General features: G+C 38.8%; 1 protein-coding gene across 1 annotated transcript in view; it reads right to left on the reverse strand.

The window, feature by feature from the left end:
• The window catches only part of ANOS1 (anosmin 1), a 195,979-nt gene that overhangs the window by 47,392 nt on the left and 128,951 nt on the right, over positions 1-19,636 (reverse strand). The window contains exons 7-9 of the mRNA XM_044287280.1: positions 8,319-8,524; positions 7,742-7,886; positions 6,290-6,436 (exon numbers count right to left, since the gene is read on the reverse strand). Of these exons, the coding sequence (XP_044143215.1) occupies positions 6,290-6,436; positions 7,742-7,886; positions 8,319-8,524 (498 nt within the window). The remainder of the gene's footprint in view (positions 1-6,289; positions 6,437-7,741; positions 7,887-8,318; positions 8,525-19,636) is intronic.

Below are 19,636 nucleotides of genomic sequence, written 5' to 3' on the forward strand. Positions count from 1 at the left end.
TGTCAGCAGTCAGGGAGAGGCCCAGGGATTGTTAGGAGGTTACCATTCCCTAGCTTTGGGGCCTAGTCTGTTTACCTGTTGCTGTCTGTTTACTTTGTTTACTTGATGTTCCCCTTATCCCCACTTACCATGACAGTAAATCCACTAAAACGTCTGCATCAGAATAAAATAATCTAAGGCAGCATATAATTCAAAATCATCTAGATATTTATTGACTTTAGAGTTGGCTTCATTAGGATAATCAAAATTTTCAGTTGAGACCAGCCTGGCAATCAGCTGGTTACTGTAGGTCCAGAGATTGCAGCTGGCTATATGTCATACTAGATCCCAGCCATTCAAAAGAATTGTTAGAATAGAAAGGCATGGCAAAGCTGGTTTACTAGATCAAGAGTCATTCTTTGCATGTGGCTCTCCATTATGGCTAACAGGCAAACAACCTGAGCAGGAGATCAATTTGGGTCTATGGAAAGGATTTGTGTTTGTGATACTATTCCTTTATTTGTTGTTTGATGTTGTATCTTATATGAAAGCTATGATGTGGTTTAATTGTACATTTATTAACATGCATCCTTGTTTTAGTTGTTTTGTCAGCCAATTTGATTTAAAAAAAAAAAAAAAAAAGGTTGAAATCAACTGACTGATAATCCTATTAAAATGAAGTCTTTACACTAGAAAATTCCAATGTCTTTATGGTTGAACTGAGAATGGCCTTCTTATAATGAACAGCGAATGATGGTAAACAAGAACATCTCCCTAATTTGATCTGATGCCATCTTAATGTAGTATGGAACAGATGTAGAGTTGTCTACTGTATATCAATGTGCAAATGCAAGCACAAATGTCCCTTCACTCCATTCCTGTTTTTGACATATTCCAAAACTAAACTTCTAGAGTGCTGGATTTGATAAATTGTCCCTAGTGTTTCATCCTCCTAAGGCCTTTTTGAATCCATATGGTCCTCACTAAGCCTTTATTAATCTATATAGCCCCTGCTAGATCTTTCTCGAACCATATGGTCCCTACTAGATCTTTCTGAATCTGAAACTCCCTTATAGACCTTTCTTAATCCATCCAACAATTTCTGGGCCTGTCACAATTGATATAGCAAGTGATAGAAGTTCTTCAATACATATAGGCATTTCTCATTCCATATAGCTACTACTAGACCTTCTCAACCCATATGGCATGTGAAGGATCTAGTAGAGTGTAAAAGGTTGCCTGTGTATTGCATTTGTGTCCTGTAATACAATAAAGTCCTCTTTTGTGTCCAAATCAAACCTACACAAAACAAAGTTGGTCCAATTTGCCTAAAAATAGGTATCTGGCACTCTGAGGTCTCCAAGGACAGATTTGTTTTTCAATATATTTTGTTACTTCTATTTTAAAATTATTTTACAAATTTTTGCTCCCCCAAAGTGTCCAAAATTATGCCTCAAAGAGGACCTTTCATTTTAATAGCTTAATGCATTCCCTGTGTAATAACAATTCTGGAGCATCTATTCTTATGGCTCTATGCTGTGCTATTCCTTTATTATTATTAATGCAATTGTCTGTATTATGTATGTATACCCCTTATCATATGTACGCCATGTAATGAATGGTGATCTAATAAATAATAATAATAATACTAACAATAATAGAATTTGTGAATAAATTGCTAGCAGTCTGCAGTAAGGGAACAGAGGGGTGGTAACAAGTTGGCGGGGTATACCTGCACAGACTGAAAATGGCAGCACTGATTGGATAGAGAGAGTCTGTGCAGGTACACATCCCAACTGGTTACCACCCCTCTGTACCCTTTCTGCAGACTGCTAGCAATTCATTCATAACTTGAAATAATAAAGTAATGGCACAACATAGAGCCGTAAGAATAGCTGTTCCAGAATTGTTATTACATGAGGAATGCATGAAGCTATTAAAACGAGCATGTCAGGAGTGGTGAAAGGTCATCTTTAACAGGGGCAAAATGCCTACCCATATTTACACACGCCTATATTTATACAGTAATACAAGTGCTAACTGTCAGAAGAAAGAGGGGCTTGTTCTGAACAAGCCTTGGAAAATTCTCCCTGTTAATTGGGAGCAGCAGCAGTACAATGTGGAGGTGGAAAGGATAGGGTAATAGTGCCATGCAGCTGCAATCGTAGCGCCAGCAGTAAGCAGCACAGCATGGAACAGACAAGGCAGTAAGATGTGCGTGCAGCTATTTAGGGGTAGTAGTTGTAGTCGTATTGGCTGTGAAGGGGTAATAGAAGTAGCCATAGGGTTAATGGAAGTGGCAGTAAGGGATTAGCATCAGGGAGTAGCAGCTGTAGCAGTGGTGGCAGCAGCAGTCATACTGTACAGAACATGATGTAGGCAGAAAGAAAGGGGCAGTGGAACATCATCAGCAAAGGCAGATCTATTTATTTGCCTCAGCCGGTGTAAATCGTCTATGCCTCCTTCATTTTGATAAAAGTGGAGGACAACTTTGTCTGTTTAGGTGTCACATTGCCCCTGCCTCACTGAGAACCCTCTCTGAGAAGAAATTGGAAGCTCAACAAGACACAACAAAAAGAGCATACTGGGCCAGTTTGGGCAACTGTTCTAGTCTGCTTGGCCAGAAGTCCATGGGTTCCACCACCCATATAGTATCCCTCTTCTGGATTCCCTGCTATGTATTTGCCCAGAATCCCATAGTCTCCACCACTGCCCTACCTCCACCATCATAACTATATGTGCTGCTATAACTACCACCAACACAGCTATACATGAGGTCCTTCAACACATCTCCCTGAACCTCATCCTCATGGCAAACACTGACTTTTCTTACACAATGTATCAACAGGGAGACTCTTGACTATTTTCCATATTGTGTGGTGTTTTCTTTTGCCTCTTCTTAGGAAAGCAAAAGGCTTATCCGGTGTTGCAAAGAGGAGGGGTAGGAAGAATGCTATGACCCTGGGTCCAAGGCACAGTGTCAGACTCAGAGGTGACATCCATATCATCCTACTGTGAATTAGGGGAGAAGTGAGCCATCCAGTCCACAATGCTATCCTCTTTGTAATGATAATGTGGCACCTGTTGAAAGCCATGAAACACTGTGGCTTACTATTGCTACAACTGGCTAATGATGCTACTGCTGCTACTACCCACATTCTGACTCTGGGATGACAAGACTTGGGTCTTTTGTTTTGCACTCTTCTGTTTTCCAGACATTTGTTATGAGGCATATAATTGAAAAGTCATGGGTTTCCTATAAATTAAATGTCACAGAATTGCTACACGGATTATTAAATGGTACGAGTATATTTGATGTAATTTAAAGACAGAAGTACAATTAAATGTTCCTCCGCAAGCTGGTATCATCAATTTATTTTGGCAATAATGGAATTTTTTTATGCGTTTAATATCACAGGTATAATAATGTATAATGATGCACAATTTCTGTAGTAACTACACAATCTGATTCAGTATTGTGTGCACTTACACTGATGTAATAATGCAATGTTTGTAGAAAAATGTCTTTAGACTATGCATTTAATAACAAAGGTATTAAAGTGCTTTATTTCCGTAAAATGATTTTGCTATAATGCAACTGGTTTAATAACATGGATATTATGCAGTGAAATGTTTTTTAGAAAAAAAAAAAATGCAATTGCTTAGCGTTTGCAGCAAAATGGTATTGGGGTGCTGTTCTAGCAATAAGCCTATGAACTTTAGAAATTTGAGGTTTTAAAAAAATATATATATATAGATTTATATTTTTTTTTCTTGTAAGGGGTTTTGTAATACATAACTAGCTGCCAGTAAAAGCTATATTAAACACAGTATGACTAGCCCCTCATTCCCTCCAAGCTTTTCCTGATCAAATTCCCTAACGTCTACACATTTATATAGCTCTATTATCTCCCTATAGTGTCTCTATCACACTATTGTAGTGGCTTGTTCAGCAAAAAGGATCTCCCTATACTACTATTAGTACTACAACTACTACTACTACTACTACTATTACTACTAATAATAAAGTACTAATATGAACACGATGAAGAATAATAGGAATAATAGTGCACTAGCCATAGGCATGCGCACGGGGTGTGCCGGGTGTGCCTGGGCACACCCTAATCACACCCCTGTGCTCTGCCTCCTGCACTGCCGCCTGCCAGCCGCCCCGCACTAGTGTCCAACCGCACAGCTTCATGTCATGTATGAGAGTGACATACATACTGCGTGCTGGTCTGTAGTGCAATCCAGACTCCACCCCCACTGCTCCGCTGTGCTCCTTGTCTCAGTCTCCCAGCGGCCGGCGGCGTAACGTCACTCACTCCGACGTCACGCGCCTGCTCCGCCTGCTTCATTGATAAAGTGGGAGGATCATGCGCATGCGACGTGACGGAATGAGTGACTGTCACAGTAAGTTAGTGAAGTGATAGATAAGGATTATTAGATAGTAGTAATACTAGTACATACTTTGCACAAGTTTATTATTTACAACTTAAGCTCACTTACATAAGAAACGCGTCTTACAATAGTTGCCAGCCTCCACCCCCCAGTCACTGTCAGGGACACTGTTATGGGGGGGGGGGTAGATATCTGTGGATGATCATGAGACATATAGCACAAGATGCTGGCGCTGCTATATATGTGTGTCATCCACAGATCCCCCCGCATCTGTGTCAGATTGCACACAAATGATCATGCCCCCATAACAGTGCCATCCACAGATATCCCCTTAACAATCTATTAAGGGGATATCTGTGGATCACTGTTATGGGGGGAATCTGTGGATGACTCACTGTTAATAACAATGCATCATGCACAGATGCCCCCATAACCGTGTGTCATCCACTGATGCCCATAACAGTGTGTCATCCACCGATGCCCATAACAGTGTGTCATCCACTGATGCCCATAACAGTGCGTCATCCACAGATGCCCCCATAATAGTGTCATCCACAGATGCCCCTGTTATGGGCATCTGTGGATGACACTATTATGGGGGCATCTATGGATGACGCACTGTTATGGGGGCATCTGTGGTTGACACTATTATGGGGGCATCTGTGGATGACGCACTGTTATGGGCATCTGTGGATGATGCACTGTTATGGACATCTGTGGATGACACACTGTTATGGGCATCTGTGGATGACACTATTATGGGGGCATCTATGGATGACGCACTGTTATGGGGGCATCTGTGGATGACACACTGTTATTGGCATCTGTGGATTACACTATTATGGGGGCATCACAGATGCCCATAACAGTGCGTCATCCACAGATGCCCCCATAATAGTGTCATCCACAGATGCCCATAACAGTGCATCATCCACAGATGCCCCTATAATAGTGTCATCCACATATGCCCCCATAATAGTGTCATCCACAGATGCCCATAACAGAGCATCATCCACAGATGCCCCCATAATAGTGTCATCCACAGATCCCCATAACAGTGCATCATCCACAGATGCCCCCATAATAGTGTCATCCACTGATGCCCATAACAGTGCGTCATCCACAGATGCCCATATGTCACGCCCTGCCCTGTGGGTGTTCTGAGACGATCTGTCAGAGTTGCTGCATGTGACTCAATCTGACTGTTTTGGGTTTGAACAGAATGCCACCTCCCATCAGGTGTGGTTTGTTTGGTAATTGGTGAGGCTATTTATTCCTCCCGCTCCCTATAGCCTTTGTGGGTTATAGTGCTGGAAGTTTTGGTGGATTGTCTGCGCCAGCTCATCTAAAGATAAGTCCTTTTTCCTTTTGTGTCTGTTTTTACTAGGCCCCTAGAGTGATGCAAGCTCCTTTGGTGGTTGAAGGAGCTGGTAGTCTTTTTCCCTTTTCCCTACTTCTGAGGGTTTGGTCCAGTGTGTTTCAGCTTAGGTATGTGGGCCTGTACAGTATATGTATGTATGTATATAAATATACACACGCGTGGCGTGTGTTAGTGCTTTAGGGTGCACACCCTAATGCAATAGGCTGCGCACACCTATGGCACTAGCAAATACATAATCTCCAAATTTAACACTAACTAGAAAATGTAGTTTATAATAACCATAGAATTCTCTCTAATCAATTCGAGAGAGAGAGAGAGAGAGAGAGAGAGAGAGAGAGAGAGAACTTTAACTCAAGGCTACTTATCACCAACTTGGTTTGAGGCAGAAGGTCCTTCTTAGGAAACTTGTCTTGTATTTCAAAACTACATGTCTTAAACTAGCATTTTATTTAAATCTGCACATTATTATGTTCTTATGTATGAGATGCATAGAAAAAAAAATACTATAAGAGCACAATTTGCATTCACCTTCTGTCTTTTTCCAGTAAACTTTGACCTGAAGTTGATTATCCTGATAGAATGGAGCTCCAATTTCAAGCATGTGAGCTGTGCGTTTTCTTTGAGGTGGCACTAGAGTATCAGTCTTCATTTTACTGACTTTTGATACTTGATCCTCTGCAAATAATTAAATGATTTATTAGAATCTTGGCAACATCTAATATCAACAGTAAGCTGCATTTCCATGAATTTATTTGCTGCTATTTTTTATTTATTTTTTCTGTGCTATTTTGATCTTCATTAGAACTGTGAAATAGAGATGCAAAAGTAATGGAGTAAAGCATATATGATATACTGTAATGATCAAGTAAATATATAAAACAACACCGGCAATTGTAGACCAACTACAGTACTATTTTTGCTGTTATTCTATTTTTTTCTTTTGTTAAGTATTATCAGAGGCACAACTTGAACCAAAACAAAATCTGTAACAAGGTCTCCTTATATGATCTCAGGAGACCTTTTGGGACCATTTAGACACAGGGTCCCAGGTGTGATTGCAACCTTTGCACCTTTGCACCTCCTATAATATGCACCTGTGTCTTTCTCAAATCCTGGTTTGGCCACTGAGCCTACTTTAAAGGGGTTTACCTTGAGTACAGTATTGATGACTTATGCTCAGAATAGGTCATCACTATCAAGTTGATGGGAGTCCAACTTCAATCACTAATGCTGATCATCTGTTCGAAAGGTTTAAAGCATGTAGACAAACCATGCTGCCTCCTTACTGTATTTAAGCCCAGGACCATACATCACATAGTGGCTGTACATGATATTCCAGCTCATGCCCATTCATTTTTATGGTATTGAGCTGCATATAGCCGACCAATACACATGATGACACCAACGTAGGAAGAAGAAGCTGCAATGCTCAATGGGCATCTTTCAAATGGTTGACCCTGAGGGTATGGTGGATTGGACCCCAATTGCACTGATATTGACGACCAAGCCTGTAGATAGGCCATCAATATTTTACTCCTTGAAAACCCCTTAAATGCCTAGCTTTCAATATTTTAGTTCACCACAAAATTCTATATTTCCTGCAAATGAACCATCCAAATGTGTTTTAGTCAATCGCTCCACTGTATATACAAGGAAATTCTTATGTCTAGGAATTATGGTTAAAAAAAAATGTAATCCACATTTTTAATCATTATACTTTGTATGCACTCAATGATTAAAAATTGTTGGCTTTTTATTGTCTAGGGCTAAATTATGGTTTATGCATATTGATATATCAAACTACTTTTCACCGCTCCTATGGGACCCATTAAATTCTAGTAACCTCTCTGGTCTTCTGTGGACAATAATTAGTTCCTAGGGGTTAAAAGCATTACTTTTTGACCCTCCCATACCATTGTTTCAAAACTTATCTTAAAATGTGCCCTTGAACCTTTATAGTTTATGCATACATATACTTACTAGATGAGCTTGATGGACTGGAGGAAAAATATAAAGAGACCTTTGCACTTTTCAGACGTACTTGTCCCCAGTAAGTAATAGCTTGAATCTCTACCATATAATTGCTGTTGGCTTGTAATCCTTCTAATGTCACATACTTCTGGCTCTGAAATTCAACAAAAATATTACAGTTACATTTCCTGAAAATTTCTTACAAATTATTATAGAAATAGAAAGATGGCCATATATGATACCTAAAAAATGTAATATTTATAACTGTAAAAAAGAAACTGTTGCATTGATGATAGTATAAAACACTCTTAAATTATAATGGTGACTGTCTAGGAATTTGATTAAGTTCAATAATGAAATTAGTTAAAATGTAGTTTTAGTAATTACACTAATGTATTGTTTTTACTTTTCATCTTCATTTGCGTTATCCTGGGCTGAGCGTTGCAAATTGACCAGCTTGAAAATACATTAAAAAAAAACTTGTGCAACATTTTTTTTTTTCTGTTTTAAAGTTGGTCATTTTTTTTTTAAACCAAAATGACATTAACAACTGACACAGATATGTTAAGTCAATCTACTTGTTTACCCCTTCTGTTGTCTTCCTACGCTTCTTCTTAGCTGGAACAACAGATTTGCCATGTGATGTCCAGCTCCAAAACACCTTATAATGATGGACAGGAATGTCAGGTTCTTCTGGAAGATCCCAGGTGACCCATACAGTAATAGTGCCATCATGGTTTGTTGTTGAGTTGGCTATCTTGAGATTGGTTGGTGTTGGTGGAGCTGATGGATCTAAATGACAGAATGTAAATAAAAATCTATTTATTTTACACAATTATATAGTGTTGACATATTTGACAGCACTTTACAGACATTATTACTGCTTATTGTCGCCAGTGGAGCTCACAATCTAAGTTCTCTATCAGTATGATTTTGGTATGTGGGAGGAAACAATAGTACCCAGACGAAAACCATGCAAACATGGGAAGAACATACAAATAAACATACAGTATAAATTAACATAACATTTATGTTAAAAATGTTTTTTTATATAGGATGTGGATAAGAAATGTGATATAGGCGGAATTGTGGGAAATGGGGCAGACACATGTGGGAAGACACAGAGATGAGATAAGAAGGGGTAGAGGCTGCAGTGGTCACATACTGGAGATACCTGAACTAATTTAATCAACTGCAGCTCTGGTCTACAAATGATTTATATTCCATAATAGCATTATATCCACAGGTGAGTAAAATTCCTTTTAGCCCTGATTCGAACAAAACGGCTGTTGGATTTCATTCTGTCAGAATAGTTTCGGTCTGAACCGAAAGTGTCCTAATAAGTCGTGTTTGACATTCTGAGGTTTCCTAGGACAGTATAGAATCCCATTCTAGCTCTTTAACAGCAAGGCAGCATCAATAATGTGAAAATAAAAGCAACATACATGGCTATGGATAAAAGGGTAGTAGCTGGTTATAACAAATATCCTGTTTAAAAACAGACTACACTGTGTTTTTTGTTTTTTTTCTTTTTAAAATGAAAAAGCTGCCTAACTAACACATTGACACTGACTGACTGAGCTTGATTTTTATATCTCTCTGTATAAATTAATTCCAAATCTACCTATTTTCTTTATTATAAACTTACTATATACTCACTGACACTAATCCACTATATATCTGTATTCTGTGTTTTACTATCTCTAATTCTCTATCTAATGCCCTCTCTCCTAAATGTGTTCTCATGAAGCAGCATCATTTCCTGGTTGGGCTGTTTTATAGTGGCTATGAATCATCTATTGAGTCATCAGTGACTCACACCTGTAGTCCTTCAAGACTGGCTGTTCTAGAGGGAAGTTGACTGCAAGGCTGCCCCCAGAAGTTATACAATCCATTTCATCATATCTTCTGATCTGTGAAATGGAAGCCGCCATTTCGAGTGATTTATAAAAGTCTGATTCTGAATCTTTTGAAAATGTTTAACAAATCCGATTCATGCTGAATCAATTTGCTCAACTTTACTTTTATATCACATGATATCTATCTAGAGGAACCTAAGAAACAAGATTTCAGAATGCATCAAAACTGAGAAGCAGAACATAACAAAGCAGGAGGTTATTTTAAATGTTCATTAAGCGGAGGAAAACTGCAGTGAAAATAGAACAGTGCCAAGTCCAATGGGTATACCACTAACTTGCCTAGAAGAGGGTGCGATGGAACCTTTCACCTCTTTATGGTTTCAAATGAGGTAGTTGATGCTTAAAGGTATGGTGCATATATAAATTTGCGTGTCTCAACTGCGTCAACTGTCGTTATATTTGTAAATCTAGATCGTTTGCACATCCATCCACAGGGAAAGAATACCCCATTGGATTTCATTTGACATGCTCTTCATCATACGTTATTTATGTTTTAGCATGTCCATGCAATTTAATATATGTAGGGGAAACATCAACGGAATTGAAATTGAGGTTGAACAATCATAGAAATTCAATTAGGAAAAAACGTACTGATCTACCGGTTTCCAGGCATTTTGGATCCCTTCATCACACTGAACAGGATCTAAGATGCTGGATAATTGACCATGTTGCGATGCCTAGGAGAGGTGGCGATCGTCTGGCAATCTTGAAAAAGAGAGAATTGCGATGGATATATGCTCTTGAGTCTTGACAACTTGCACCCCATGGGGCTCAATGTGGAATTTAGATGAGAGATCTGGGATTTGAGGTTGAACCAGATTTTCTTTGTATTGGCGGTCTTTCTCTATTGGTTTTGTATAAAAGTGCCTTGAAATGGTGATAATACAAATTTGTAATTCATATGAAATTGATTCATCATCCGTAATTAACTTGTTAATTTCTCTTTGCCTTTTAGAACAATTTTGAATTTTAAAAGATTGGATGGGGATCCTTGAACTGGCCCTCTTTGATGATGATGGTGCTGAGCATCAACATCGGTGTCTTCCCGCTGCGTATTTCCAGATATGAAATTTTAGTGATTGTGTGCTATGTTTCCCTCTGAGGGAGAACCCCCTTTATGGCTGTGTAATTGCCAGCAATGAGGTTGGCGGTGTCAGCGGGGTACATTGGAGTGTCCCCCTCTGACACATGCGACCTAGTGGGTCGGATCCATCTCGGCAGAGCTGGATCCTTCTCCACATGCTGGATTATGTAGGACGCACCTACCGCGGCTCGACACGCTTTTAGAGGTAAATTCTTTGCACATTTCAGACATCTAGGAGTTACACTTAAGAAACTGCAGTGCAGGGTTGCCCTTCAATAAAATGGCAGTTTCAGTACAACTACGATGAGCGCATGCGTCACACGTAAGCGCTATGACAGACATGATGACGCCAATCTGGACATGCGCAGTGAACAAATGGGAACGCTCAATGAGGCGTGATGGTGTATGCAAGCACCATTCCATCTAGAGGTGCGATTTCCTTGATCTCCATCTGTAACACTTATTCACTTCATCAAGTATGTTATATACATGTATTTGGAAATTACTTATATTATATATTTATGTGATCAATGAACAGGAACATCGGTCTTATATCGCAGATCTCTTAGCACAAGTCACTTTATGCACATGCACTTTGTTTATTTTTTGTATCTGCATCAGATGTATTCAATTTAAATCATGATTGTAACTGCACTGTGATTGGTTAGTCATTTGAGACACACCTTTATATGCTCTCATTTTCACTGTTTCTATGCTGGAAGAAGGCTCTTGTGAGCCGAAACGTCGCAAAAGTTGCCATAATATGGGTGAATAAAAGTTCACTATTTTTTCACTTTTAATTGGAGTGCAGTCTATTTTCTACAAGCTATACATATATATATATATATATATATATATATATATTTGGAAAAAATAACCAGCAGCACCACCAAGCCAAAAAACTGAGTAAAAAGGGTGCACTGCCCGAGGAGAAAAAAAGAGGACTGCACTCCAAATTGTGATGAAAATCCAAGCTGTTTTATTCACCCATAGTATTGCAAATCTTGCGACGTTTCAGCTCATACTGAGCCTTCCTCAAGCTCGTATGAGCTGAAACGTCGCAAGATTTGCCATACTATGGGTGAATAAAACAGCTTGGATTTTCATCACAATTTGGAGTGCAGTCCTCTTTTTTCTCTTTTATACTATTGGGGATTGCCGTCACCCCCTTTTGGACTTTGCACCCATTCTCAGGTTGGTGCTCCCATTGGACTTTCTCCATATATATATATATATATATATATATATATACACAGTTGAAACCAGAAGTTTACATACATTAAATAAAAAGACACATATGCATGTTTTTCTCAATATCTCACATGAAATCAGAATAAACCTTTCCTGTTTTTGTTCAATTAGGATTACCATAATTAATATTATTTGCTAAATGCCAGAATAATGAGAGAGAGAGAGAGAGAGAGAGAGAGAGAGAGAGAGAGAGAATGTTTTAAGGCATTTTTATTACTTTCTGCAAAATCAAAAGTGTACATACATTTCATTAATATTTGGTACAATTGCCCTTAAACTTGGGTCAAATGTTTTGGATATTCTTCCACAAGCTGCTCACAATAGGTTGGTCAGAATTTGGGTCCATTCCTGGGACAAAACTGGTGTAACTGAGCCATGTTTGTTGGTCGCCTTGCTCGCACCTGCCTCTTCAGCTATGCCCATAAATTTTCAATAGGATTGAGATCAGGGCTTTGTGATGGCCACTCCAACACATTGACTTTGTTATACTTAAGCCACTTTGTAACCAGTTTAGCGGTATACTTCGGGTCATTGTCCTTTTGGAAGACCCATTTTCGCCAAAGCTTTAACTTCTTGGCAGATGTTGCTTCAGTATTTACACATAATCTTCTTTCCTCATGATGCCATCTATTTTGTGAAGTGCACCAGTCCCTCCTGCAGCATAACAACCCCACAACATGATGCTGCCACACCCATGTTTCACAGTTGGGATGGTGTTCTTAGGCTTCCAAGCTTCTTCCTTTTTCCTCCAAACGTAACCATGGTCATTATGGCAAAAAAGTTCAATTTTAGTTTTGTCAGACCTCAGGACATGTCTCCAAAAATGTAGGTCTTTGTTCCTTTGTGCATTTGCAAACATTAATCTGGCTTTTTTATGTTTCTTTTGGAGTAATGGCTTCTTCCTGGCAGAGTGGCCTTTTCAGACCATGTTGATACAGTACTCGCTTCACTGTGGATATTGAGAAATTCTTACCAGCTTCCAGCCATCATCTTTACAGGGTATTTTGCTTTTGTTCTTGGGTTGATATGCACACGTCGGAACAAATCACATTCATCGCTGGGACAAAGCACCCATCTCCTTGCTGAGCAGTATGATGGCTGGACATTCCTATCTTGTTTGTACTTGCGTATAATTGTTTGTACAGATGAACGAGGCACCTTCAGGTATCTTGAAATTGCACCCAAGGTTGAGCCAGACTAGTGCAAGTCCACAATTCTCTTCCTGATATCTTGGCTGATTTCTTTAGACTTTCCCATGATGCTACACAAAGAAGGAGCGTGTTTCAGGTGTACATTTCAATACATCCACAGGTGTGTCTCTAATTAACTTCCAAACACATGACATAATCATATGGGCAGTTCAGAATTGTTTAAAGGCATAGTAATATTAGTTTATGTAAACCTTTGACATTGTAGAAAGTAATAAAAATTTCTTAAAACCTTTTCTCTCTCTCTCTCTCTCTCTCTCTCTCATTATTCTGGCATTTGGCAAATAAAAATAATTATGCTAATCTTAATTGACCGAAAACAGGAAAGGATTTTTCTGATTTCAGATATCGAGAAAAACATGCATATGTGTCTTTTTATATAGTGTATGTAAACTTCTGGTTTTCAACTGTATATATACACAGTGCCTTGCAAAACAAATCACCCCCCTTGATTATTTACAAGTCAATGTGCATAACTATTCACTCCCCTAAAGTTAATACTTTGTAGAGCCACCTTTTGCGGCAATCACAGCTCCAAGTTGCTTTGGATAAGTCTCTATGAGCTTGCCACATCTTACCACTAGCATTTTTGCGCATTCCTCCTTGCAAAACTGCTCCAGCTCCTTCAAGATAGATGGTTTGCGCTTGTGAACAGCAATCTTTAAGTCTGACCATAGATTTTCTATTGTATTGAGATCTGGGCTTTGACTAGGCCATTCCAACACATTTACATGTTTCCACTTAAACCAGTCAAGTGTTGCTTAACAGTGTCTTTGGGGTCATTGTCCTGCTGGAAGGGGAAGCTCCAGTCCTAGCCTCAAATCACGCACAGATTGGTACAGGTTTTGCTCAAGAATATCCCTGTATTTAGCACCATCCATCTTTCAGCCAACTCTGACCAGTTTCCCAGTCCCGGCTGCTGAAAAAGATCCCCACAGCATGATGCTGCAACCACCATTTTTCACTGTGGGGATGGTGTTCTTTGGATGATGTGATGTGTTGGGATTGCGCCAGACATAGCATTTTCTTTGATGGCCGAAAAGTTCAATTTTAATTTCATCAGACCAGAGCACCTTCCTCCATACATTTTGGGAGTCTCCCACATTCCTTTTTGCAAACTCACAATGTGCCTTTTTGTTTTTATCTGAAAGTAATGGCTTTCCTTCTGGCCAATCTGCCATAAAGCTCAACTCTATGGAGCTTACAGCTTATTGTGGTCCTATGAACAGATACTCCAGTCTCTGCTGTGGAACTCTGCGGCTCCTCCAAGGTTACCTTAGGTCTCTGTGCTGCCTCTCTGATTAATGCCCTCCTTGCCAGGTCCGTCAGCTTTGGTGGGCGTCCGTCTCTTGACAGGTTTGCTGTTGTTTCATGTTATTTCCATTTGGTTATGATAGATTTGGAGAGTTCCTTGGTCTTCATGGCAGTGTTTGGTTAGTGATGCCTCTTGCTTAGGTGTTGCAGCCTCTGGGGCCTTTCAAAAAAGGTGTGTACGTGTATGTCTAAACAATAGTTTTATTTATACATTTTTCTCATTTCACTTCACCAACTTGGACTATTGTGTTTTGATCCATCACATAAAATACAGATTAACAAAACATTGAACTTAAGGCTGTAATGTAACAAAATACGAAAAAAGTTTTTTTTAGAAATATAATGCAGACAGATCCGTTCTGAACGGATACCATTGTTTGTATTATAGGAGCGGATCCGTCTGTGCAGATACCAGACGGATCCGCTCCAAACGCAAGTGTGAAAGTAGCCTAAATATATTTTTCTTTTTTTATTGATTTTGGAGTGCTGCCTTTTTGCTATTTTGTATATTGCTATTTTGTATATTGCTTTATATATATATTATTATTATTTTTTTTCAGGGGCATCTGAGACATACATAATAACCTAGGTGACCTGTAGAGTACCTACATTTTAACCAAAGTGTAGACATAAATATTATCAAGCGCACATAGACTATAAGTAGAAGATTAGTTATAAGGGTGAATAGCAGTCGCATATGGAAGCCCAGGGGCCAACTGGCCCTTCTAACGCAGTATTATTAATTATACATTTTGGATGGGAGGGAGGTACAGATATTGCATGGGCCCAAGAAGTTTAACATATGCTTCTGACATATGAAAACCGATAATATTCAATTAACATAAATACCTAATTTATGACATAAGAACAACCATATACAGCCTTCATGCTCCTCAAGACCTGATTAGTCATGCATCAGTTGTTTCCAGGTGTTATATTTTTTAGTCTCCTGTTATGTTACTTTTATACTGTATGTTGTCTTCTCCTTGGAAGTTCCATAAATCCGTTCATGGTGATGTATCTCTGCTCAATTTGAAATATGTCACAATATAGTCACAGAAATATATTTCACATGAGCCTCACCGAGTACAAAAATAGCAGGTCAAGTGGAGCATCACTCATAGACCGAGAACAAAAAGAGGCAGAACTTGAAAGCATTTAACAAAATGAGGTCAGGCGTTCTTTTAACTTCACTGTGCACCTGGATGTTTTTGCTGTGCTAAATTAGGTATTCAATACATTTCCACGGTCACTGCATTCGTTAAATAATCAACATACTATGTTGAATCCTCATTCTTTGTTTGTAGTAATCTTCTATTATCACAAAGAAATGGAGGGTAATTCGCATTCATTGTATAACAGATGTTAAAAATAAAGAAAAAGAAAGACTCCCAGTAAAAATGAGATGGCGAGGGAAGGCAATTACTTTGTCTCTGCTATGAATGCAATGTATTTAAGTTTGTGCTTTATTTTTATTCCATGACAATTAACTTTTGGTGTAAAGTCACTGAAAGCCAGACAAGCAGGCTGACACATGAAGTGTCTTCTCAGTGGAGACACATACTGATCATGAGAAAGCAGGTACTTTGCCATTCATCATTATGGGACTGACGGACACAGGCAAGTACTGTACTTGGCTTCTCCTTGGCAGGTCAATAGAGATTAATAAAGTGGTGGCACATATGCTCAAATGCAGTTAAGTTTATACAGGAGGACACCGGACCACAGTCTCTTTTGAGTTATGGGATCCCAGAGGTTGGATTCTTATAGATCAGACACAAGATAGATGATACGTTAAAAACTCAAGATAACCCCCATATCCCATCATGCAACTGACTGGAGACACAAAAGTGCACGTAAATTTATTTTACCTTTTTCAATAACATTGAAAGCAATAATCTTTAACAATTAACTTGGCTGGCTATAAAAGTCTGAGGGCTGGGACTAATGATGTCATCCGTCTTGGTGTAGTGATGTCACTCAATGTGGGACACCATCAATAAAGCAATAAAATAGTCAAAAAAAAAACATCTGTTCCCTGCTAGATTTAGATGGGATCTACACCAGGGCCTCACCATTTTTTCCATCAGTGTAGGCCATCTTGTATCTGATATCCTAAGTTTATTGGCTTACATCTACATTTAGATAATTAGATTGATATATTTGATACATCCAGCGTTCTTTCTGTTCACAGAGGTTTAGATAAAGTTCCAAGTTCAACAGAAAAGACCCATGTACAAGCAGGCTCGTACTGGCCCACAGGGGTACAGGGGAATCCCCCGGTGGGCCCCTGAGCAAGGTGGGCCCCTAGTCTCTCACCCCCTGCACAAGTGGCACATAACACATTAGATTTACTACACTACATACATATATTCAATGTACAGCACCTCAACCAGCCTATGTTCATATAAAAAAACTTGTTAGATTATTTATTATATTTGAATGTATCCGTACGGTGGGCCCCCAAAATAAATTTTACTGGTGTTCCCTAGGTACCCCAGTCCGACACTGTGTACAAGGCTTCATGTATGAGTATCATGGCAAGAGTACTGTTCGCTGTTCGATCTATCTTTAAAAAAGACTGCATTCTGAAGCTTTAAAGGGGTTAACCAAGAAATCTAGGTATCTTTTTTTTCCTTTCTGTGGCTGGGCAGCAGTTTACATAAGACAATTGAGCTCCTGCATCTCCCAGGATGCATTGCAAGTTAATCCCTTCCTCCACTGCATATATAATAGTCCCACACATATAGCTCCTGAGATACATATTGCATGAATTTAGAAGCAGGAATTAATGAATGAAAGATGTCTGGATCCCTTCATCTGCTTTACTAGGAAATAATTATTCTAGCAATGAAAGGAGGGAAAAGGAAGCTACTGAACATGTTAGTCCACCACTGAATGGTGGACCTAAAGGATAAAAATGTAATGTACATAAAAAAGGAACAATATATTGCATGCATATTGTAATAATGCTTCATTTAAAATCTTTTATTTTCATTGCATAGCAATCCTTTTCATTTGATAACCCCTTTAAGTATTAAAAAAGTTGTTGTTTTAGTATTTGCTGGTTTTGTTTCCAACCTTAGAGCTTTGGCTTGGGTGGTAAAGACAAGCTTTCCAGCACTAAAACATTAAAGACATATCCTTAGGATTCCACAGTGCTCAGCAAATGACACACATAACCCAGCTGTTCAACATTAGAAAATCATTAGTCCCATGAGTGGGAGAGAAAGATTTTATTGAAGGCTGGGGGTGTTTTGATTTTACTAGCACCAAGCATTGGAACCATGAAATCACTCTCAATATGAGATATAAGTCTCAAGACTAATAACAAATTGTGTTCCTTCCATTTAAACATTCACTATAGGCCAAATGTATAGCAATGTAATTGTGAAGAGGGCATATGGGCAATAACTGAAGAAAAAATAATGCATGGGAAAGTACGCCACTATTTAATAATCCCAACGTGTCTATTTTGATAGCATGTGGGGCTCCATTTTTCTGATATAGTGTTCCAAATACTCTGCATATATTGTAAATAGTGTTAAAACATAAAACTCTAGTTACCAGCAGTCACCACTAGAGGGAGCTTAAACTCTCACTGCATACTATTTTCTTACTGAGTTTATTGTATAAACAGCATGCAGTAAGCATCAAAACGTCCCCCCAATGGTGGCTGAAGACAACCAAAATTTGGGAAAAACAAAGTTCCCACCAACATAAAGACACAAGGACAGATTTTTGAACATAATTAGGTGAGAAAAAAGACTGGTGTAGTCTGGAATGCCACTCTTTATAAATGACCCCCAAAGTTCCCACTCACATAAAGAGCACATAAGTTTGGACCTACAGTCTTTAGATGAGAAAAAAAATGGAAGCACTTGGGGTTGGTGCATATGCACCAGTTTTAAAAACTGCAGCTGTTTAAAAACCCACAAAAAGAACCAAACTTAAGCTGATTGTCCAGCCAACAGCTGTCTCTCCCAAAATCAACCTGTCTTCCCTACACACATATATGTGTATTCTATAGGGAAAGTGGAGAAAACCACTGCCAGACACTTCTGGCTGTGGCTTATATCACTGGAGAACAAAAGAATCGGGCAACAATATTCATTTAGCACCATCCTTCTCTCGCATGAAATCATTAGTCAGAGGAGAGTTGGCAGCTTCCTGCACACATTAGATAGTTGCCACACATTAGACTGGCGATACACTAGGAGTATGGCCAGCTTTACTCTTGTATGGGGTAGTGAACAGAAAATAGAGTATTAGCGCTAGACATAAGTGTTGTGTTTAAAGATGTGTAAAATATATTGATGTGATCTGTTTGATAAATTTGATGCAAATTATGGCAATGCAGACAAAGAACCTGACTACTAAAATGCTACTGATAAATAGTGTTGATTGCAAATATTCTAATTGCAAATTTTTATCGCAAATATCGGTACATTCGAGAATTTGCAAAGATGTCGAATGTAGTGGTATATATTCGTAATCGCAAATTTTCTAGATTTTTTTTTCATCAGTAACCTCCCTTCTTGCTTGTCGGCCAATGAGAAGGCTGCAATATCTTTGTCAGAGCTTAGCAACATCCCCAGCAACCAATAGGAACGTTGCCTACCCCTTTACTATATAAGAAACTCCCCAGCAGACATTTTCTGCAGTTTTTTGCAGTTCTGAGAGAGAGCAGTGACATTTCTGTGCTCTGTACATTCATCTGGATCCTATTCCTTATACAATTACATTAGTTAGTTAGCTCATATATATATAATACAGATAGTTAGTGGTAGATAGTCAGTGTAGGTTAGATAGTGTTATAGTGTAGCTGAGGTTCCAGTGCAGGGTGTTAGGTAGTGTGATAGGAATTGCTGTTTCTCTACTGTTCATAAATACATGCTACAGACATAGTGCTGTGATGTCACAACAATACTTAGTGCACCAATCAGTAATATCTACTCACACCTGATAAAATGTGAAGTTGCATGTATTGCGCAAAAAATATGGGCATCATTAGTGCCGATTTGCGCAATTGCAAAAATAACTGGAGATCACAAATTCTAGAATTCGTGAATTTATTGCGAATATTATGCAAAACATTAGTGAAATATTGTAAAAACAAATATTGCCT

The sequence above is a fragment of the Bufo gargarizans genome, chromosome 3 (assembly GCF_014858855.1).
Source record: "Bufo gargarizans isolate SCDJY-AF-19 chromosome 3, ASM1485885v1, whole genome shotgun sequence".
NCBI lineage: Eukaryota > Metazoa > Chordata > Amphibia > Anura > Bufonidae > Bufo > Bufo gargarizans.